At 36.6% G+C, this 24,127-nt stretch overlaps 1 protein-coding gene across 49 annotated transcripts in view; it reads left to right on the forward strand.

Moving 5' to 3' along the window:
• Positions 1–24,127, forward strand: part of ABI3BP (ABI family member 3 binding protein) — a 285,160-nt gene that overhangs the window by 148,689 nt on the left and 112,344 nt on the right. For 35 of the 49 annotated variants that reach the window (XR_010840794.1, XR_010840793.1, XM_067034748.1 and 32 more), the window contains 18 exons: positions 4,190–4,255; positions 5,414–5,488; positions 6,033–6,107; positions 7,074–7,148; positions 8,495–8,566; positions 9,342–9,416; positions 13,622–13,663; positions 14,505–14,552; positions 15,523–15,603; positions 16,048–16,095; positions 17,183–17,245; positions 17,347–17,421; positions 18,113–18,160; positions 19,657–19,716; positions 20,526–20,639; positions 21,994–22,026; positions 22,833–22,916; positions 23,896–23,955. Coding sequence is in view for 46 of the 49 variants with exons in the window: in XM_067034748.1 (XP_066890849.1) it covers positions 4,190–4,255; positions 5,414–5,488; positions 6,033–6,107; positions 7,074–7,148; positions 8,495–8,566; positions 9,342–9,416; positions 13,622–13,663; positions 14,505–14,552; positions 15,523–15,603; positions 16,048–16,095; positions 17,183–17,245; positions 17,347–17,421; positions 18,113–18,160; positions 19,657–19,716; positions 20,526–20,639; positions 21,994–22,026; positions 22,833–22,916; positions 23,896–23,955 (1,194 nt within the window). In the remaining 3 variants the exon portion in view is untranslated. The remainder of the gene's footprint in view (positions 1–4,189; positions 4,256–5,413; positions 5,489–6,032; positions 6,108–7,073; positions 7,149–8,494; positions 8,567–9,341; positions 9,417–13,621; positions 13,664–14,504; positions 14,553–15,522; positions 15,604–16,047; positions 16,096–17,182; positions 17,246–17,346; positions 17,422–18,112; positions 18,161–19,656; positions 19,717–20,525; positions 20,640–21,993; positions 22,027–22,832; positions 22,917–23,895; positions 23,956–24,127) is intronic. The other 14 variants (XM_067034765.1, XM_067034752.1, XM_067034771.1 and 11 more) reach the window with 5 other exon arrangements.

A 24,127-nucleotide genomic window follows, 5' to 3' on the forward strand; every position in this document is an offset into this window, starting at 1 on the left:
GTGAATGCAAGATTAGAAATAGTGCTTAATGACAAATGGCTGGAGAATGTCACCCACTAAAGTAAACATTGGTGACAGAAGATGTTTGCCTCTAAACAATAATGCATGATGGCATGTAGAGTCTAAAAAATAGAAGGGTTTACCCCATCTTAGCTATTTATCAATTTTATAGCTGGAGAAGCCCTTTAAAAACCAGGGATACCTAAGCATTTCCTGTGTTTCATTCTGGTATAGAAAGAAGTATATTTACAAGAGTTTTGTTGGGTTTTTTGTTTGTTTGGGTGTTTTTTCAAAAAAATTTTACTTTTTTATATAGCAGGTTCTTATTAGTTATCCATTTTATACATATTGGTGTATATATGTCCATCCCAATCTCCCAATTCATTACACCATCACCTCTCCCTCCACCACTATCCCCCCTTGGTGTCCATATGTTTGTTCTCTGCATCTGTGTCTCAATTTCTGCCCTGCAGACCAGTTCCTCTGTACCATTTTTCTAGGTTCCACATACATGCGTTACATGCGTTAATATATGATATTTGTTTTTCTCTTTCTGACTTACTTCACTCTGTATGACAGTCTCTAGATCCATCCACGTCTCTACAAATGACCCAATTTCGTTCCTTTTTATGGCTGAGTAATATTCCATTGTATATATGTACCACATCTTCTTTATCCATTCATCATGTCCATCATGCCGATGGGCATTTAGGTTGCTTCCATGTCCTGGCTATTGTAAATAGAGCTGCAATGAACATTGGGGTGCATGTGTCTTTTTGAATTATGGTTTGCTCTGGGTATAAGCCCAGTAGTGGGATTGCTGGGTCATATGGTAATTCTATTTTTAGTTTTTTAAGGAACCTCCATACTGTTCTCCATAGTGGCTGTATCAGTTTACATTCCCACTAACAGTGCAAGAGGGTGCCCTTTTCTCCACACCCTCTCCAGCATTTGTTGTTTGTAGATTTTCTGATGATGCCCATTCTAGCTGGTGTGAGGTGATACCTCATTGTAGTTTTGATTTGCATTTCTCTAGCAGTTAGTGACATTGAGCAGCTTTTCATGTGCTTCTTGGCCATCTATATGTCTTCTTTGGAGAAATGTCTATTTAGGTCTTCTGCCCATTTTGGGATTGGGTTATTTGTTTTTTTAATATTGAGCTGCATGAGCTGTTTATATATTTTGGAGATTAATCCTTTGTCTCTTGATTCGTTTGCAAATATTTTCTCCCATTCTGAGGGTTGTCTTTTCATCTTGTTTGTAGTTCCCTTTGCTGTGCAAAATCTTTTAAGTTTCATTAGATCCCATTTGTTTATTTTTGGTTTTATTTCCATTACTCTAGGAGGTGGATCAAAAAAGATCTTTCTGTGATTTATGTCAGAGTGTTCTTCCTATGTTTTCCTCTAAGAGTTTTATGGTGCCTGGTCTTACATTTAGGCCCTGAATCCATTTTGAGTTTATTTCTGTGTATGGTGTTAGGGAGTGTTCTAATTTCATTCTTTTACATGTAGCTGTCCAGTTCTCCCAGCACCACTTATTGAAGAGACTGTCTTTTCTCCTTTGTATATCCTTGCCTCCTTTGTCATAGATTAGTTGACCATAGGTGCATGGGTTTATCTCTGGGCTTTCTATCCTGTTCCATTGATCTATATTTTTTTTTTTGTGCCAGTACCATATTATCTTGATTACTGTAGCTTTGTAGTATAGTCTGAAGTTCGGGAGCCTGATTCCTCCAGCTCCATTTTTTTCCCTCAAGGCTGCTTTAGCTATTCGGGGTCTTTTGTGTTTCCATACAGATTGTGAAATATTTTGTTCTAATTCTGTGAAAAATGCCATTGGTAGTTTGATAGGGATTGCGTTGAATCTGTAGATTACTTTGGGTAGTATAGGCATTTTCACAATATTGATTCTTCCAATCCAAGAACATGGTATATCTCTCCATCTGTTTGTATCAAGAGTTTTGTAAAGAAGTCAAGAGTGGTTGATTTTTGGAGAACTCCAGTTTCCACCCTGTCCTATCCTCTGACATCCATTACTTCAGAGTCAAAAACTCTTGTTTAACCCATGAAATGAGGTAGTAGTGTGCTTCTCAGAGCTGCCCAAACAACGTAAAACTTCCAGCGAGTGATGTTTGTGTGTTTTTAGCACTCAGCTATCAGAAACTCCAGAAATAGAAATATCAGGGACCAAACCTGCTGGGAAATGTGTGATTTTAATCTTAAGTATATTTGAGAAAATGTTTGGAAGTAAGAGGTCCCTGACAGTTGAGAACTTTCAGACGTGAGTCACAATTGCCAGAGGATGATGGAAGGAGGGCTTCTTTCTCCAGGACAGTGTCTTCTGGGAATAATTTGAGGGAAGATGGAGGCCTGGCTTGGAACCTCCAGGATGGAAGGGCCTTGTAAATATAGAAAAGAAGTAGAAAGAGGGTGAACAAATATCATCTCTTGGAATAGAGTACAAGAATATAAGAAAGTTGGTCCAATGTCACTAGATGGAAGGGAAATGTGGGAGTTAGGATAGCATAAAGACAGTATGGTGTTTTTCAAAAGCAATAGTATAAAATATAAATAAGTCAGCTATTAATTCACAATTTCTTACCTAGTACAAGGGGTTTAAATACAAGTTGGAAAAGTTTTCCTGATTTGTCTAGTAGTTAGAGTGAGCTGATTTTGCTGGATCCATGATTTGAAATTGGCTTAAAGTGAACCTAGGATCAGCAGCTGCCAACATTTTTGTCCTTTAAAAGATGAGTCATTCTTATCTGACCCTTTAAAACTGTAGTAGACTAAAGAAAACTTTACATTGCAAGGTAATAAATTTACTCTTGGGATATCTGCATATTTTAACTCATAATATTCTTTCTGTTTTTGAAGATTTTGCAAAGCAGTAGATTCACCTTCACAAACTGAAATATATTTCTTGCCTCTTTTGTATGCAGTGCAATATAATTACCCTCTCTGCATATCAGACTGTGTCACGTGGTCTGATCTTAGCTTCCCTACAGCTTCAACTAGCAACGGTTCAGTATCATTACACTGTCACTAAATTACAAGTAACCCCAACGTGTAAATTTTCCCATGAGCTCCTGCCTTTATAGTTTATTTCTGTACAGCCGTTTTCAGTGGGCAAGGGAAGTGACACCTGCCTCCTGACAGTTCATGCTTCCTCTATACCTCTCATTACCATGGTGACAGCTCTTTGTACAGAAATGGGAACTTTCTAATTTTGATGCTGTTTTTGCTTGCAAATTCAATTCTTAAGTGAACATGAAAATTATCCCTACATTAAAATCAACCTGTATTTTTAAGGTCACCCTACTTTTCTTTGTGTAGAATATAAAATTTATCTTTAAACCCACCTAGATTATAGATGGGCTCTTGGCTCCATGGAGGAATGTAGAAAGATGCCTCTAGGTAGCTTTCTACCTAGAGGTAGCAGGAAGGATGGTACAAGAGGAGGGTGCTGGTCTTAACTCTGCCATTCCTGGCCCTGCTAGTGGAATGGGAAATATGTCAAATTTGACAGTCCCAGTGCATGACCACTAGCAAATGTCCTCTCCCTAGTGAATCTCAATTTTATCATCTAGAAAATGGAGATACTACCCCATTGTCTGTAACATGGGGCTAATGTCTACCTCACCTATTTCTCAGGGATGTTAAAAGAGTTAAATAAGTTGATATATGAGAAAACGCTGTGCAAAGTATAAAGTGCTGTGCAACCTGCAAAGTGCTGTGCAAACTGTAAAGTACTATCCAGACATCATGATGGTAACTTTTACTAAGTACAAAGACCAAGCTGTAGTCTTTGTGCAAATTACCTCAGTGTGACTGCTGTGTCCTTCATTTGGAAATCTCAAATTGCCATCTGATTTCATTTATGTTTGTACTCTTTGAAGCTATTTGATTTACAGCTGCCACTACTTCCTTGTAAATAGCACTATGCTCACATCACCCTAGGGGTCAGTGTCAGGGCTCACTGCATAAAGGCCTTTAGTTCAGGACAAGAAGGACTAGAGGCAAGTCTTTTAGTGATTGCTTACACGTTGCTGACATGACCAGTACCCCACAGCCAAAGCTCACTAACACCTACAAGAAAATGTCCTTTTTCAGCCAGCATTAAAATGTCATGAAATCTTTTAAAATTAAAATTAACATCTTCTTTTTTGTTTTACCTTTTCTTTTAAAAGCCACTTATGGTGTTTTCTCAAGCCCTACAACATCAGATGAACCTGAAATATCAGAGCCCCACACAGGTACACCCAGCCTCTCAATTCTTTTTTTGGATGCCAGGTATTCTGACAATACTGCACCTAGTTCTCCCTTTCATTTTTGCAGAATGAAAAAGTGCGCTCTCTAGAGCTCCGCAGGAGAGACATGGCTATCTGTGTCAGGGAGATGAATTCTACCCACCTCTCCCATTGAATGATTATTTCTTCACATCCATCAGTAAATAAACTCTGCCACATGTGGGAGATGCAGATAGATTAGGTTGCCAGTGAGGCCCAGTAAAATAATGGCCTATCTCTCTGTTGTTCAAAGTCATTCTAAAAAGCTTTAAATTCTTAGTTTTCCCTGGTGTAGTGGTTCTCCAGTGGGGGCGATTTTGCTCCCTTCCCCCTGAGGAAACATTCAGCCATGGCTAAATATACTTTTGGTATCTGGGGAATATATTACTGACATCTAGTGGGTAGAGGCCAGGGATGCTGCTAAACCCCTGCAATGCACAGGACAGCTCCCACACCAAAGAGTCATCCAGCCCTAAAGGGCAATAGTGCCAAGGTGAGAAATCCGTCTCTAGAGCAATCATGTCACTCATTTGTCTATAGAAGTTCAGTTGGGTCTAATCTTTGGCATTCACTTACTGATCTACCTACAGTGAGTTTAATTCAGTCCAATAGTTCCTTCTAGCAAGTATTTATTGAGCACTTACTAAACTAGGTACTGCAGGAGATTCAAAGTAAATAATACTGGTCTCTGCCACACAAAGATGTATGTCTGGTATTTGTGTGTGTGTGTGTGTAGCCTTGTCTTAGCTCTATTGGTGCCATGATAAATAAAGGCAAATAATTTTAAACAGCAGCAGAAAATTTTAAGAAATGAAATAGAATGCTAAGAGTAGATTCAACTAGCAGTTTAAGAAACAGAGGGAAGGAACCAGAAAAACCACTTGAAAGCAGTTCAATATATGAAACGTTGTTTTATCATGGTTTAACATTTGAAGTTTGAGTGTTTTTAAAAATGAGCTCATCTTCAACTCCTAATGAATCACCAGTTTTAAAATGTTGGTCAGCAATCTCTCAAGTGCTCTTGATATTTTTCCCCATTTGAGGCATAATTTATTACTCTGGAGTTTGTATTTTATTCCTGGGGCCTTCTACTGCTTTTAAAAATGTTGACATTTATTCCAACAGCAACAAGCGATCCATTTCTGGATTCTGTCCCATCTAAAACTTCTAGAACTCTTGAACAGCCAAGGGCAACACTGGGTAATGTTTTTAACAGAAAAATTGTGCTTTGTTTTCCATTGAAAGAAAATCCATGTAAATGCCTTTCTTCCAAATGACCATTTCATTCCATCACATCTTCCTATTTCTGAATATAATATATATTTTTTCCTGTAATGCAGGCATCTTATGTTCCATTTTGGGCTCTCCCTCTCTCTCTCTTTTTTTTTAAACTGTAATAGATGATATTTTTTCCATCCTTAAAGGAATGAAAAGCTTTGAAAACTGCATGGACATCTTCATCATCCATATCCTCCCATCTCGTGTGTTTGTGGCCTGTATCACCTCTCTTCCATGCATTGAGTCTGCCTGGAGTCAGCTACTGAACAATTTCATTCTGACCTTTTCTCCACTTTAAATGATCATTTCATCCACCAGCTTTCAAGACAACATTCATGCATTTTTCATCCTTAATCATGTCCTTGTAGCATGTGCTTTGTAACACCATCTAAAAGCATGCTGAAACTCTTAAAATACCTCATTTTAACTGGAATTACTTGGTGGGATGGGGTGTTTGTGTTTTCAGCTCCGAGTGAAACACCATTCGTTCCTCAAAAACTGGAAATCTTTACCAGTCCTGAAATGCAACCTACAACACCTGGTAACTAATGACATCTGTATAGTCGTGTACTTTGAAAGAATGGATAAAGTGACAAAAAGAATCAGTCATGTGTTGGCCTTTTCAGAATATTTTCAGTAGTAAACATTTCCCTTCATTCTCTACCATGAAATTCTTCAAAGAACTGAGTTATCTGTCCTACTTAGCCTTGTGATAATCCTTGAAGAATTTTCATAATCTTGGTTCTCTGTATTTTTTTAATTGAGGTAAAATTAATATATAACATTATAGTAGTTTCAGGTGTATGACATAAAAATTCTGTCTTTGCCTACATTATTTTGAAGTATTATTCCCTTTCTTCTTGTTATTCTCTATACTTCTTTCAAATTTGCCACTGGAAAATAGCAAAATTATAGATAATAATTATTTTAAAATACATTCCCTTCAGTTAGCATATTTAGATATCAGTTGGTCAGACTATTTTTCTCAAAGTAGCTTAAGTATAAAGAGCACCAAATAGGCTCTGCAATCCTAGATATGATAAAGAAAGATGAATAAAAGAGTAAAACAACATATAATCTATAATAGAAAATTATTGGAATAATGAAGTTCGTTAACTCCTGGTGAGGTTAGTAGTGAGATATAGAATTAAAGAAGTTCTGAACCTTCCATCCTCTAAATCTCAAATATTTGTGCTTCTCCCTTGCTGTTCGGTAAATCACCTTTTGAGTTCTTAACTGTACCTTGTGTTCTTAAATCCCACAAAGGTCCTCCCTTTCCAGCACAGTTAAGTGAACAGTGTACCTTCAATTCTCATATAGACTTAATTCCTTTTGGCTCAATCAACACTTACTTACTGAGCACCTACTGTGTATAAAACACAGTGCTGGGAATTCTAGGGATACAAAGAAATAAAAAGCAGTTCTTGCCCTCAGGAAGTTTACAGTTACAACCTGATTGACCCCTGGAAAATACCATTTATCAAAGCTATATTAAATCTTCTTTCAGCTCCCCTGCAAACTACATCTGTCCCTTCTACACCTAAACGACGCTTCAGGCCCAAAACACCAAGAACTAAACCTGGTAAATAACTGTCTCTTTAACCTTTCAGGATATTTAATTCCAAATAGATAAATGTCCACCTGCTTATAAAAAGAAACGATTCTATAGATTAAACATTCTCTGTAAAATTTGGAATTGACTGAAGATGAATAATTAATGCAAAATAACAAGTATCAAACATTTTCAATAAGATCTTATTGAAAATTATGTGGGGCTTCCCTGGTGGCGCTGTGGTTGAGAGTCCGCCTGCCGATGCAGGGGACACGGGTTCGTGCCCCGGTCCGGGAGGATCCCACGTGCCGTGGAGCGGCTGGGCCCGTGAGCCATGGCCGCTGAGCCTGCGCGTCCGGAGCCTGTGCTCCACAAAGGGAGAGGCCACAACAGTGAGAGGCCTGTGTACCGCAAAAAAAAAAAAAAAAAAAAATTATGTGAATGATGTTCTTTTTTTCTGGGAAATACTCTTCTTTAATCAAAGTAATACGTAAAGATTTTTTTTTTAAGTACTACAAGGCTTAGATTGAACAAGAGGAGTCCACTGCCCTACCCTATTCTACCACTGAGACCCATTCTCCAATTCTTTAGCATGTTTCTTTTGTATTTACCTCCACATTTCTAAGTAATATGCTGCTGTTTCTTGTTAGATCAATTTTAGTGAATGATGTTCTTGCATGCAAATTTTGGTATAAACATAGAAACAAATCCTACTGTCACAGTGATATATATACTGTAATTTATTTTCCTGGCATGCATCTAAGTTTAAGTGTTATTAGGCAGACAGTTCCTGTTTTCGTTGCCTACTACTGTGTTTTCAGTTTTGCACTAGGGCGATGACTGAGATGTAGAGGACATGACTCTGGCTTTCCAATTGCTTGTATTTTTTTTTTTTAAGATTATACCATGAACAATGAGAGCAACGTAAGATTATACAACCTGCTTGTGAAACTATAATACTGTGTGGAAGCTCAGAAAAAGAAAGTAAGAGTTGAGGATGTAAGCCTCAGGATATGTGTAGGGTTTAGAGGAAAAGGAGAGGGGACCAACATATATTATGGCACAGAGTTTGAGGTCAAGGTAGTTTATCAACCTGGATGCGATATTCTTCATTGTCAAGGACTACACTCAGAATCATGCTCAACAAACCAGGCTTTGATTATTCCATTGCTTATTACGATTTTTTTATAGCTATGCTATTATGACTGAATTTTAAAATTCTTTCCCCAAACTTTTACTCACTGCATACTTTGTAAACACTGACTAAATATGACAGGATTTTTAAAAGGGTCATTCAGTTTCTCTTTGGAGGATTGGGTTTTTTTTATTGTCTCTAGAATATTTTAATATATATATTTTTTCCTTTCCACCACCAGAAAGAACCACAAGTCCTGGAACAATTCCATCTAAAATTTCTAAAAGCCCTGAACCTACACGGACAACATTGGGTAACAATATGTCCTTAGTAAATATGTTACTTCATTTCACCACAGAAAGTCCAGTATGCCAGCTTTTATGTAATGTCTCAATCATTGTTCTAATTGGATCATTTCAGAGTACTAAATTATCTCATAGTTCACATCAACTCCATGACTTTCATGGTTTTGGATAGCTGGCCATGTGGTGGTTGATGTGAACTCAGCATTTAGACATCATCCTGTACCTTGGAGAACCATTAAACCACTGATGATTTCTCATCTTCTATGCAACCATTGCTTTTAAAACTGCATCTCATACACAGTTCTCCATTTTTCTGAGTAAAGCCCTCAAGTTCAACTTCATTTGGAAAAACAGCTTTCTGTTATGGCGTTAGTAAAATTTCTTTATGCCATAGATCATAACATTATACCCATCAGTAAATATTAATTTTAAAACATTTTTCTGGTGCTTAAAGAGTTAGATGTGGTTGAGAAATGTGAAATTAGGTGCAAAATCATTACACTGATTTTGGTTTTCTAATCATGGGTTAAAATCACTGTCTTTGGGTAGTTGTGGTGACTAGTGGCAATGCTATTTCTCTTGAAATGCTTTTTCAAAAAGATGAAAATTTATTACTGTATTTTCATTAAATGGTGCTCTGTGAAATATTATTTTAATGGGATCCAAAATCATCCAAGATGATGGGTTTATAGCACTTGAGGTACAGGTTTTCCTTTTGTGGTTTTGGACACTGAAATGCCTAATTATTGATTTGTTGATTATTTTGTTTCTTTATTTTTCCAGCTCCCAGTAAAACACAATTTATTTCTTTGAAACCTAAAATCCCTCTCAGTCCAGAAGTGACACACACCAAACCTGGTAATTACCCTGAGCTTTATTTTGATATTCCAAAAGTAGGATTGAAAAATTGTTTTTATGCCACTCTTCGGAGCAAGAACTTCTGATTTGCATCTTGGTATTTGATACAACTTTCCATGAAAAGAGTGAAAGTGTGATGAAATGATGTCATTTATAGCCAACTCCTCTGATATTATCATAGCATCTCTCTGAGCTGTGTGGTGTTTCATTATGTTCATGACCATCACAGAGAAAGCACAGAAATAGAGTGGTGGGAACGATTGAGGATGCCCTTGTCTAGGGAAATAAACTGTGAAATAGTTTCCAGTGCCAAAGTTGATTGGAATTCAGATCACACTAAACAGTAGCCTTTCAGCTGAGAAGGAGAGAAGTCTTTCCATCCCCTAAGAACTCTGCCTTGTTTGGGGCCTTCTCAGTTCTCAGGCTGCATGACTAGCAATGGTTGCATTTTCCTAATGTTCTATGGCTTCTTTCTAAATTGGGTCTGATTTCCGAACACTGACTTCTGTTTACTTCTCAGGAGACATGAATGGTGTTTTGCTGAAGAAAAGAAGGCTTTTTTTTTCTTCTTTTTTTGCAGGGAGGGGTTATTCTGTGTATGTAATTAAAAACAGAGACAATTCCCTGCACAAGGATTGCAGGACGTGTTAAATGATCAAATTTTTTTTTCCATCTATCCAGAATCTATACAACTTTCTGAAAGGTTGATTTATGAGATTGTATATGGGGAACTTCATCACAACTCGTTATTTTCATCAAAACTTTAACCCCTTAGCTCTGGGAAGGATATATTTCTCACTGTAATATGTATTTTTCATTAATGTGTGTTTACAAGGTAAGATTATTAAAGCAAGAGGTTTTCTGCTTAAGTGGGCATGATTTATTTTTCACAAAGACATGGGTAAGGAAGAAAAGTGTAACTGCTCAGAAAGAGAATTCTCATGACTCCTTTTAAAGAGGCAGTGAGATTTCCAGGTGTTGTAGGTGTCAGAGGGAAGGAAATTATGGATTAGGCAAAGGGAGTATAGTTGATGCTGTGACCAGGGGTGAGGTCTCCAAGTCAAAGAAATGGAATGAAGTATTCTAACTCAGAGAGGTTATTAGGAGAAAGAAGCATAGCTAATAAAACTCAAGAGCCCTAGCAGTTTAAATCATAGAACTCTGACAGTCAGCTATCTGAGAGAAGGATTTCATGTACATTTATTTTAAAATTATGCCCAGAGGACTTTAGAATAAGGTAGTAACTCTTACATTTAAGCTGTGTTTTGAATAGGGACCTATTACCAAGCAGATCGAGAAATATTACTCTATGTTTGGGTCACCAACTTTTTATTTTTTTTTTGAATTTTATTTTTTTATACAGCAGGTTCTTATTAGTTATCCATTTTATACATATTAGTGTATACATGTCAATTCCAATCTCCCAATTCATCCTACCACCACCCCCTGCCATTTGGAGTCACCAACTTTAAGTAAATGTTTTTTCCAATCTAATTATTTCTGTTGTTATCAAGATAAAATTTGAAAACATAAAAGTCTCCAAATGTTTATTACCGTTTATTCATGATAAGCTATATCATAACTTTTAGTGGTTTCTGGGGGAATAAAAGGTTTCTGAGAGGAAATTCATTAATACAAATCAAGGTGGGAGAGTGTGTTCTTATCACGCTAAGGTATTTGAGCAAAGAGATTTCTTAATTTGACATTTCCCTTTAAAATGGGGGAAATTATTTGGAAGCTAATGGGTTTATATTCCTTTGATTTCTACCTTCTAATCACCTAAGAATATATTGCCACACTTTTCCCCTAACAGCAAGTATCACCACTTCAGATTCTGTGCCTAAACTTAAGCTAACTCAAGCTGACTTCGAGTGGTCTGAGGCAACACAGAGTGATGACAGGTTCTCTATAAACCATTGCTTGGGTTTTAGCTTTTTAGAATGTATTTATTTTATGGCAACCACCATTAGAGCTCTGCTAAATACGTCTTTTCTTGCCAAGGTTCAAGACAGCAAATAAACCACCAAAAGCTTTTTGATTTGAGTCATTCATTGCCTTTCTCAGTCCTTTCCTCACACTCTCCTGTTTTTCTGTTTCATTTTCCATACAGGCTGCTTTTCCTTTGGTTTTCCTTTGTGGTTAAGCTAACCAGTAAAAACCCAGATTGGTTTTGGTTTGTTTTATAAGCAGAATCCAGCGCTTTTTTGAAAATCCCAGCCATCTACCATGTCCCAACTTGTCTGCCGCATCCAATAAGAATTGTTTCCTTCATAGTTAATTATTAAGATTGTAATGACATTTGTCTCTTCACGCTTTTAACGATCTGAAAGAAAGGGAGAGACCTCTGATACAGCTGTTTGTTGTACGCATTTCTCTGACACGGTGGGCGAACAGTAAATTGTACTCATCGCTAGCCACATCCAAGACAGGGTTTTAGTTTTCTTTGTTTTGTGCTGAGGTGAGTGGTGTAGTTATTTGCATGCCACTCAGCTTTTTTTATGGAACATTTTTGTACCTTTATCGGTAATACCTTAAGGCTATGAAATAGAGGAAGTCTTACCAGAAGATGTATTTACTTTTAATAAACACTGACTTTAATATTTTTATATTCAGGTGAATTGGAAGCTTAATTGATGGGGCTCCATACCTATTTGGCCTCAGTCTCAGGAACTGAAAAATGCTGATTTTTCTTTATAAAATTCAAAAGACAGCATTCTTTGATCTTTGTGAAAGCTAAAAGATGCTACAAGTACCAAATCTTATTTTTTCACACTTTTAGAAGGCAACTTTGTAGAAATTAAAACCTGAATTACAGCCTCAAAGTTTCAAGAGAATTTTTGGTTTTTGATATTTATTATATTTAATCACTGATATTTACTATTTATTTTCCCTTTCTCCTGTAGACTGAAATTTAGCCACGCCCCCCCCACATGTTTTTACTTTGCCTAGTGTACTTCTATCTAGTACATCACTGCAGCTCTGCCTTTCATCTGTTATAATCTATTTCTGACAAGTTCTTGAGAAATCAGAATTCTTTTTTTTTGGCCACAGACATTCTAATGAATGATGCTACGTTTCCATAATACCTTGTGCTATTATGCCTTGCTTTCAGAATAAATGAAAATTCTCTATCCGAATTATTTATTATTATATTTTCCTTTTTAGTTGCTAAAGAGTCGCTACATGCTTCCCCCAAACTTTCCATGCCCCCTAGTCCAGAAATATCAGCGATAACTCCTGGTAAATATAATATAAGGAATACATAAGTGCAAAATGATTTAAGTTCTGTTAAGCTGGTCAGTAGGTGCCATATTAATTGATTTCTTTCTGTAAGAAAAAAAGTCAAAGGATCTTCACTTTGTTTTGTATTTCAACAATTGATTTCCTTTTTTATTTTCTTCCTGAAAGAAAAGAATTCTTTTTGTTCTACAGAATAGGAAACCTCTATTGGATGATCATCTTTTTAAAAACCCAAATAGACTTTGTAACCAAACTATATTCAGCATGAGGTATAATTTACTTACTGCCAATCTGAATGGCATTGGATAATTTATCTGTCAGAATATTTATATAATATTGTTATTCAATCTATTCAGCATTTGATGAAATCTGAGGCTACTTTCTGACTTCTATTGATTTGATAATTTAAATGGAATAAATTTCATGTATAAATCAATTTGTTCACCAACAATAGATACTAGTAAATACGGGGAACACCGTATGAACACTTGTGGCCCTTTTTAGACTGTAAGTTCCATTCTTATCTTTTGTGAAACAATATCAGATCCAGTCAGGCTGAAAATCATCCCAAACTAACAGAGCTCAGGCATGGTCACAGGTCTGATGGGTCTGTTGCCTCTTCCCATTTTCTTGGGTGAAACCGACTGTCCTGCATGAAAATAAAATGTCAGGTGAACAGCCTCTGAGAGGCTACACTGACTTCCTTTAATGTAATATCTCCTCAGGCACAAGGAGCAGTAGTGGGGAGAATAACTAAAAATCAACAACAAAAATTAGGAATTCTCTATTCTTTCTTCTCTCGTGGTTTGTCGAGAGGCTGCAGGCTGATTGAGCTTTATTTCATAAGCCAATAGAACCTGATGGTTCACCAATGAGAGAACACTTGTTATGGTAAAGGACCTTTAATTTCTAGCTTAAATGGTGCTCATCAGCATCCCCTTTGATAATACTTGCTTTTATTGCAGCCCTGGAACCTGAGACTCTACCACCATCACAGCCGCCAATAGGTAATGAAGTTTCCTTTAGTGAGTGAAAAAGAATTCCCTTTCTTTCACACCCTCTATGTTCAACTTTGTGCTAGCTTTGGCTTCTCAAAAAATTACTTCTTTGTTGTCCTTCAGATCTTTCTTTCAGCCATTTTCACCAGAAGATAAACTCCCTGCCTGTGCTTAAGTGGAAGCTCTGAGACAGCCATGAAAGCCATACTGATTTTGATTTGTCACATTCCTTGTTGTCCCTCCTTATATTTGAGCACCATGTCCTGAGCTTGTTTTAACCTGGTTATTTCCCATAGAGGACCATGGCTTTCCCAGGACATATTTGTGCTTTCACTTTTAGAGGTGTTTCTCTTACTTTCAAAACTCTAACATTTGCAGATTTTCTTGAAAAGCATTATGGTCTTTCCAGATCTAAATATCCTGATGTGTCACTAGGAAATTCATTAAATGAGAGAAATATAAAAACTCACCCCAGTCTATGTAGCTTCTTTTTCTTCAAGAGAGCAAAAATTGTTCTGCTAGTGCCGTCTTAGCCAGTTATTCACATTTTCCTTCATAACATGAGCTGTTGGTTACTTTATTGCATTTACATCTTCCAAATGAGAGTCATGCCTTTTTTTTTTTTTTTCCATTTCTCTTTCCAAACTTAACTGACCAGCTGCGTTTTTGTTCATTTTGTCTAAAAACACAGGAATGTATTTACATAAAAAAGGAATTTCTTATATGGATAAAAGTTTCACCATTTATGTTTGCTCAACTTAGTACTTAAAAATTAAGCATTTTTCATATTTTACTAAAGTTCATCATTTTTCCATTGATTTTGATTCTTTCTTGATCATTTTTCATGCAGTCTTAGAACCTGGAACACTGGGAACTAAACCTTCAACAACAACATTAGGTAATGCAGTGAGTGACCTACCTTTTTTTCCTTTTCCTGACTGCTGGCATCTTTATTAACAGGCTCACATTAATGGATTTGTTCATTAATGTCCATTTGTGTGTGTGTGTTCTCTATTCCTTTGGAGAAAAATTTTAAATGCTATAGTCTAAAAATTATATCTCATTCTTTAAAAGTTGCCTTCCCTGAAATAATTTGAGAATTCAAAGCCTTTTTGCACATGTTACTGATTTACAGATTTTTTTTTATTGGAGTATAATTGCTTTACAATGTTGTGTTAGTTTCTGCTGTACAACAAAGTGAATTAGCCATATGCATACATATATCCCCTCCTTCTTGGACCTTCCTCCCACCCCACCCGCCTTCTCACCCATCTAGGTCATCACAGAGCACCGAGCTGAGCTCCCTGTGCTGTACAGCAGCTTCCCACTAGCTATCTACTTTACACATAGTGGTGTATTTATGTCCGACCTAATCTCCCAATTCATCCCACCCTCCCTTTCCCCAACCCCACCCGCCCTTTCCCTACCCCACCCCATGTTGATTTGCAAATTTTTAAATGCTAAGTGAAAAACATTTCCTTTTGAATCTTAGGCCAAATAAATTTTAGTTTTTATCCCTAGTGGCTTCTAAAAGTAACTTTTCTCATGTTCCTGTTGAACATATACCTTCAAAAATGTAATGAGACTGTCTTCTCCAAGCTGTACAAAGTTCTGAGTTTTCCACCCCAAAATAGAATAGAGAGATCTTTTGAACAGTTATTTATAAATATTTGGCAAAAAATAAAATAAAAATCCATTATTCAAGACCTCATTTAACTGGGTAAATAATGATAGAAAGTTGCAAAGAGAAGGATACATATCTGCAATAAATCAAAGGGCTTAAATGTGCTTCTACGATACATGTGTTATTGATGGTCAGTTTGTAGCGCCACCGTTCATGTATTAACTAGCTGATTTTCTTTCTTCAGCTCCACCAAAGACCAAACGACCAGGTCGTCGTCGCCGCCCTAAAACCACACCTAGTCCAGATGTGCCCAAGTCCAAACCTGGTAAATGTGATGTTCAGGGTTCCAATTAACATAGAAAGTGGAATATGGTAGTGTCTGATATAGTAGCTACCTACCACCTAAATAGCTGGGCTTTAGGAACCAGTGTAGTTGATTTTTATATTTAAGGATCTATACTTTCTAAATTCACGTTTTATGAATACGTTTATATTTTTCTTTGTAGTTATTAAGTGTACACAGCAGTAAGCTGGGCCACTAAGTGGATCATTAAAGTAGGGCACCGTAAAAATTTTACACAAGATGCGTATTCATGGCAGATGAGATGTGGGAAAGCAATAGGGAAAAGAGGGGCAAATGGGAAAAATATAAAGGAAAATCACATTCAAAAAAAGTACACGGTTTAAGTAAAGATGGAAGAGTTATGTTTCCTTCCTCAAGATGCCGCTTCTTGACATAATTAGTATTTGTGGTTTTTTGCCTCTATAGCTCTGGAACCTGCTACGGTACAACTGGAGCCTTTGGTGCCCACAGTTGGTAATTCTGGTCTCCTCCAATTGCTTTCTCAGGTTGTCACTTTTGCTTTTCCTGCTCTCTGCCCAGGCATGACTGCAATTCTATACACAGTGTCACAGTTTTGTTCCATGCTTTCCCTCACCTTTCCTATCTGGGTCTGAAGAGCCTGAAGATAGGAGACTTCTAGAAGAATTCTGTGTGCTAATTCAGGGAAAGTCTGTGGTTTTGAACACAACTTCCTGGTTTTCCACAAGCGCTCTGTCCTCTCATCACGTGTCCTTGTGTAGAGAAAACCATCTACTCTTTCTCAGGGACTTCCGTGCTCATCCTGGACTTGGCAAATGGCAATGTTTTATTTCAGTGTCATGATTACCATTTAATTGCTTTACTCATTCAACTTGTAAGAATTTCTCCCTTTTAAACAGCTGCATGAAATAATGGCTCCTTCAGCTTTTCTGTTTCTCTGAGGAATTTTTTTGAGTATGTTTTGATAACCAAAGTCACACACACTGTTCTTTGTCTAGGATCCAAGATAAAAATAGTATGGTCTTTGTAACTTGAGAATATTAAAAGTCTCAGGCTGGTTTTATTGTTTTCAGTCCCCATACTGTTTTGATTATAATTATTTCATTATAATTTCTCAGCATTCACAATAAATCTGTCACTGCTTTACTTTAGAAAATTCCAGAAATAAATAGCCATGTAACATGCTGTATAATTTCAAGTATCTATGGGTTATTTTCCTGATTTCCTACTAAGCAAGTTTCAAGTTTCTACCTTACTGTTTTTATACTGGGGAAAAGATTAAAAAAAAAAACCTATCCAGTAAAAAACAGAACTATTATACTTGTCACTTTAAAAATTACTTATACAGAAAAAAGTCTTATTATAGTTCTCCTTACTTTTGTTGAGAGACACATTTTAAACATTTCCCGAAGATTTTTTGCTTTCAGAAAAATCAGTAGGAATGGACACATTTCCCACCCTTCCCACCCCAGGAATTAATTTTGTTGTATATTCACTGAATTTATTATAGTATCTTTGCTTGAGCATATGTGTCCTTAATTATTGACAGTTACAGCTGTGACCTTAATACTTTTTTCTTTAGCGCCGAAACCATCCAAAAGACCTAAAACTACACGTAGACCAGATGTACTTCAAATCCAGCCTGGTAATCTCTACTTTCAATGTCTTAATCTATAACTAGGAAAATGGTATGTAAGTAGTGCTAATCTCTGCCATAACACTAATTATAGCACCTTTTTTCTTCAGATTCAAAATCACCAAAGCAATTACTTCCTAAACCCCAAACCACAGCAAAACCAGATACGCCACCACCTAAATCCGGTAAACAATTGCCAGTGCTTCGGCTTAAGAAGCTTTTTCTTTGGGGATGTTGCTGAAGATGCTTACAGTTTGTCATATCATAAAAGCATAGCAACCCAAATACCATGGTTTTTTTGTTATCTTCTCAAAGTAGCCACACTTGTGTTTCATGTGTTAAATGAACAAATTAATGTTTGGGAAATTAATAAATTTTATATCTGATTGTCTGACAGATTCCACTCTTAAAGCATTTTTAGGTTCTGTCTTCTCAATTCGGGTTTGTAATGAATAGAAGCCTGGTTTTTCTGTATCTGGAACATTTTTGAAAGTGATTTTAGCAGCTACCACTAGGGAGGCTGACCCTGTGTTCTTCCTTTATAGGCACATGGAGATTGGCTTTCTCTAAAATACCTTATTGGCTTTTCAAATGGTACCTATTAACTAAGTGATTTTCTACTAAATAAGAAGATATATAATAGTTCTGAAAATTCAGTTGTTTTCCAAGTGACATTTTCTCCTAAGATGCCAGTTAGTATAAAATTCTAATTTATTGAGAGCATCTCTCATAATAAATAAGTCTCTCAAGAAGGCAATTTATATCAACTTAGAATAAACCAAGTTCTGTGTCCTGTGAATTAAGCATCAGTGAGCACCGAAAAGTCTAGCTTTCTTTACTTTTGTTTCTTTTATCTGTTTATTTTTTATGGTGCAGTCTTTGAGCCTGTTACATTTGAGACTGAAGCGTCCACAACAACCATAGGTAAAGATGGATGTTTTCCCTCTTGGTCAGTGTTTCTCTGAACTTGCCCCTCTCATTTCTGTCACTGTCTGTAATCTCTTGTGTAAGCAATTATCATTCATCCTCTTTTTCATTCATTCCCAAAAGTTGTTTACTATTTTTAACAAGGACCTTTTTAATATAATTAGGCATTCTTACAGCTGCTGCTCAGTTTACAATCCCTGAATGTTTTTTGTTCTTTGATCATCTTCAGAGATAGTCAGATTGCTTGCAGCACTTGATGTTGGCAAGAGTCACAGGTGCTCTCTCCATCCATCATTCAAACCAGGACATTTTTGAAATCTCTGCTTTTATGTATGTATAATTTATGATGTGGGAGAGGAACAATGAAAAAAAGCTGGTTGAGGCTTGAAAAAATACAAATTGTCTCTTTCTCGCAAAAGTCTTCTTCCTTGGTTTCATACTGTTCGAATGCAACTGGACCTTTCTGTTGATAAATTCGTCTTGTGGTGTTGAATTCCAAACAAAATAGGGATTTTCCTTTTTTGTTTGAAGGCATTCAGCTTTGAATATTGTTTTGTCCTGTGGTTCTCACTTCCCGTCTCTTCCGGATGCCATGCTTTCCTTTAGTTCAGAAGATGTTCTCAGATGTGGCTTAAACCAACTCTGTGCTGTGTTATCTTGGACAGTCAGCAAAAGACAATCTCCATATAAACGCTTACAGAGTTTTTGGTGATAAGCTATTTTAACGTTACCTTTAATCTTATGGACTTGAAAAATAGAGACACTAATTTAAAACCAAGGAGTCATAAGTCTTAATTTTATACCGGTGCGTAACTCAATCATTTCAGAATATTAGAGAATTAGAGGAATCCTGTTTATTCAGACAAAAGTTGAATTATTACTTTTCAGACCTTTTTCTTAATCATCTCCGTTCCTCACTTGAATAGTTATCTCCCAAGTATCCATTTGAAATAAATGAATAAATAAGGACAAATTGTAGCAAAGAGTATCACCTTTATTGTGGAGAAAGGGCACAAGGTTATCTTTTGCATAACTGTCACAAATCTCCAATAATGAGACTGATTAAGAACATTTTAAAAAATTCTCACCACTACCACCATTTCTCAAAAAAATAATAATGGTGGTGAAAACCTTTTAAATACTAACATAAGTTTTCATAATAATTTTTCAGAGTAATTTAAAATACATATCAGGCAGCTAAGAGATTTTTTTGGAGCCAAGTTTCCAATACAGCTGCAATCATATAATTAAACACCAAAAAAACTTACTTTTCATTGGCCTCACAGGGATGCAAAGTGCAAGGGGTATGGCTATTTTGTGAGATAAATGGGTACCAGAGTACAGCCAGTTATTACAGAACAAATACTCTTTTTCCAGAGTTCATAAATGCTTTTTAAACATTACAGGATTAAAAGGATTCATTTTCAAGATAATTTTGTTTCTTTTCCTGTGTTTCTTAAATCTCCATTGTTTATTGTATTGCTTTTGGTCAGTTCCTGCCACAGACATTGAACCTGTAACTCTGAGAACTGAGGCTCCTTGGACAACATTAGGTAATGACCTTTTATGTCTTCAGGCAAGAGCATTTCCTGTTCATTGTCCAGTCAATTCCATTACTATGTTGGTCAAAGGGTTTTCTCTTCTGTAAGATTTTTTTCATCATCCCTTTTTGTCACTCAACTATATTCTTTCATTTTGAATGTATTGAAGATGTTTAAAATAAGTCACTTGGTTAGAATATGAGCATCTATGAAGCTAGTGCAGAGTATCTATCACCCACATTATCCAGCTTTCTTAAAGCTTTACAGAGCCAGTGGTTCTGCTGAATTCCAAACGCAGTTAGGAGTCTCTGCCCTATAAACATCAGGTATGATTCTGTGGCCATCAAAAGAAAGTTGTTTTAAGATATTCCAGGCATTTTTATGGTCTACCAATGATTTTAAGAAATGAGATGTGTTTAGTCTAATAATGTTTAATGGGATGTATGCCTCAACCAAGTCATTTCTAAATATAATCTCCCCAAAGCAGGTGAGCCTGGGTCCCTCTCTAATGTAATGTAGACATGCTGTGCTTCTGACGTCCCTTGGATCAGGGTTCTCTTTGAAAATCTGATACCAGCAATAACAGTAAAGTTTTCAGATAATTAAAATAATGTTATATGTTCTTTCTCAAAAGAACTGTCAGCAGACAACCCCTCACAACTTTTTTTTTTGGCATATGGATGACAAAGAAAATTCCAAACCCCAGAGACCAATTTCTCAAGACTCCAGAAAATCTAGCAAAATTTTAGAAAACCTAGAGCCATGTATCATCCTTTTTTTCTGGAGTTATGGGACAACATTAACCAATTTCCTTTCTTCAGCTCCAAAAACATCACAAAGAACAAGAACACGTCGTCCACGTCCACGTCCACGTCCACGTTCACGTCCCAAACATAAAACCACACCGAGCCCAGAAACACCTCAGGCCAAACTAGGTAAATATGTGGTTCCTGGTACCTGTGGAACCTTGTTGGATGTGATACTGTGGTGGGAGTGTAACTTGCTGCCTAGTAACCCTGTGATCCTTCAGGATGGATGCCCAAGTTACAAGTGCTCTAGTCAATACGTGTGACTTCCTCACGCTACTTAATATCTTCTTGGTACCTTGTATTTTATTTGCTTCTCTCACCATTCGATTACATTTTCTCTTTGATTCTGGCTCAGCACAAACGTATCTAGTTGAGTATCTAGCCTATTTAGTTCAATTAGTCTCATATTTGATGAACTGCCACGTTAGCATTTGCGAGGAATAGTTTAGAAATAGCAAGGGACTTGGCCTTATTGAGGGAGGAAACTGCTCTTGTGTGAAACTGTTCATATATGGATAGAAAGGAAAATGGGCAAAAGCAACATATTTATTGAGTTTTACCAACTGTTAGACACATAGTTAATTCTTAGAGAAGTGAAAGATCCATGGGCTGATAAGTGTCATGTGGACCTTGAAATGTGTATAGTTTGTAGATTTGTTTGAGAGATGAGCAGGAATAACATAAACAAGCTGGAAGGTACCATATGTGTGGATGACAGCAGAAGGATAGGACTTGGAAGTAGAACTTGATTGTGAGAAAGGAGAAGGGCAATGTTTACTTGGCTGGTGCTCAGAAATTGTGGTCAGCAGTGCTACTCTTAGATGGGGCTGCGAGGAGGACCTTGAGTGCCTGACTTCAATTATTGGATTTGAGCCACTTGGCTGCAGCAGACTCTCTAGTCAGCCCTTTTCTGTCCTGATAACAGAGAGATGAACTGACAAGTTTCGTAGACTGAATGACCCTTTGTATCTTGCTCTTTTATATGGCTTTGTTTGGACAGAGGTCTTGGTTTTTTTTCCAAAGTGGACTCTTAACAAAAAAGAGCATTGTCTATTTTGGTTATTCATTACCAATATCTGCTTAAATATATCAACAATTGCATCTATAATGACATAGATGTAATTGTTTGTTTTCCAATATATTGTGTTATAAATTATACTTTCACATTCTTTTCTTACAGTTGTTAACCATAATGTTTTTAGACAGATGTGTAAAGATTTTTCTAAGCAGAGTTTTCCATTATATTATCAGATAATATAAAAAACAATACTTGTAGGTAACCATGTGGAGATAATAAGGGTATAACCATTTCATAATATCATATATCTTTGTACCCTCACCTTGGAACTTTGAAAATTTTGCTTTCTGGCAGTAGAACCACGCTACCCTAGTGAAGTTCATTTTCAAGAGAGTTCGGTGACTTTTCTTATGTGTTTAACAATTCTTTTTTTTAATTGCTTTCGACCATTTTTTGCTACAGACCTTGAACCTGTTACTACTGGGACATCTTTAGGTAATGATCCTGTACATCCTTCAGCAAGTGCTTTCTTTACTTGTTGCCAGACTTATCTATGTTCTGTAGAGACAATGATGTCATAATTTGTTGTCATCCTATTGCTGTGTTCATCTTAAAATATAAAAGGCTTTCTTTCTAACATTAATGTGTATAAACTTTAATTCAAGACATCTATTTGCTGCATCTCCCAGCTTGTAATTGCATCATGTCAATCTGAGTCTCTGTTGAAATAGTACTGTTTGTTAGAGCTGGGGGCTAAATGTGATTCTCCATATATTCTTTATTTAGACCGCCAATATAGTGTCAGTTATGATACCATGAAGTTTCTTTAAGCATCTTACTTTCTGTATTTCAAGTTCTACATAACTTTTTTTTTTTTTTTTACTTTATTGATGTTGCACCTAATTTTGTGTCTTTATTTTAGTAAATTACCAAGTGGAAAATTTGCCCAAGACTAGTTGTTTTAAATTATAAGTGAATAGTATAGGATGGTTTGGACTTCTCTCATGCTGTCACAGTTTAGCGTGACTTCTCATTAGGGACACTTTCAAGAAAATGAGAGTCCCTCATCTTCATTTCTTAAACATAATTATAATATAATTTTTAATCTCTAGAGAATTCTCAGTTATAAAAGAAACCCTGTTAATATATTAAAGGAGAAAATTTCAAACCAAAGTAACAAAGGTGTCTCCACTCAAAAGAACTCTGGCAAGTTTTAGAAGGCTTAGAGCCCAGTTATATCATCCTATTCAGAGGTAATGGAGCCACCAGCACTATATTAATCCTAACTTTTCTTCCTTCAGCTCTAACAACAACAAAGAGACCCCGTCGTCCACGTCCCAAACCTAAAACCACGCCCCATCCAGAAGTACCTCAGACCAAACTGGGTAAATATGCAGTTTCTGGTTTAAGGAATCCAAGCATTCTACCCCAGCTGGGACCCTGAATTCTGTGCACATAATCGGTACATGCCTTATATATCTCTTAAGAGTAAACACTATTCTTCTTATTAATCCCTTCTATATCCCCATAACCGTATTAGCAACTGTGAGACAAATCAGAAGTAGGAACTATGTTTTATTTCCCAAACATTTTGTACTATAGTTGTAAACAAAAGCTGTTCCTGCATAAACAGGTAGAAAATAACATAGGGCAGCATGTTTATACAAATGTAAAATAATTTCTGAAATAGTACAAATGATATATGCTAGAACTGTAGTAAATATTTGGAGCAGGAAAAGATCCAGGATAATTAGGGAAAAAAAATCAGTGCAGAATTTGGATGAGTGAAGGGTTGAGGGAACAAAGGCTGATAAACAGGGAATGTGCTGAAGGAAGCTGGTGACCAGACAGAGAATGACTTGTTGATAACACTCCTTTTGAATGGGTATCTATAGGATGAAATAAAGGGGACTGGGATGTCTACTCAAGAGCTTAAGTTTGACCCAGTGGGCTTCACTGATCCTTACTTCTACACAGGACCATGCTTTTTCTATTCTTAGAACTGAAGATGCTTAGTTTAATATGATACCACAAACTGAGAGGTTGTTCCTCACCTTATTATATTAAATGCCACTCTCTTCACTAAGGACTTAAGTCTCTTAGCAAGTATGGTCTCAGCTTCGTTTTGGCTCTCTGTTCTATGTGTGGTGGGCAGACCCTAGGGTGAACCCCTACTCCCCACCCCTTCTACCTCTCACCTCCCACCCCTATAGTTCCTGCCTCTTGGTTTTAAAGCTTTTGTGTAATCCATCCTTGCCCTTCCCTTTTCCCCTTCGAAGCATTATTTTTACTGTTAAGATGAATTTTCTGACATTTCATGCCCTCACAAAAATCTCTTTGATTTCTTTTCTTACTTTTGATCAGTTCCTGCCACAATCCCCGAACCAGTTATTCTTAGGACCGAGGCTCCAGGGACGATCGTAGGTAATGACACATTATGTCCATAAGCATGTGCTCCTGTTCATTTCAGACCCATTTCATCATTGTCATAACCACAAGACTCTGTCATCCTCTGCTGTCATTCAATTACTTCTTAATATATTGAAGAGTATTAAAACAACTCGTGTGTTATTAAAAGAATCAAGTATGAACTTAG

Source organism: Kogia breviceps, chromosome 5 (genome assembly GCF_026419965.1).
Source record: "Kogia breviceps isolate mKogBre1 chromosome 5, mKogBre1 haplotype 1, whole genome shotgun sequence".
In the NCBI taxonomy this organism is placed as follows: Eukaryota; Metazoa; Chordata; class Mammalia; order Artiodactyla; family Physeteridae; genus Kogia; species Kogia breviceps.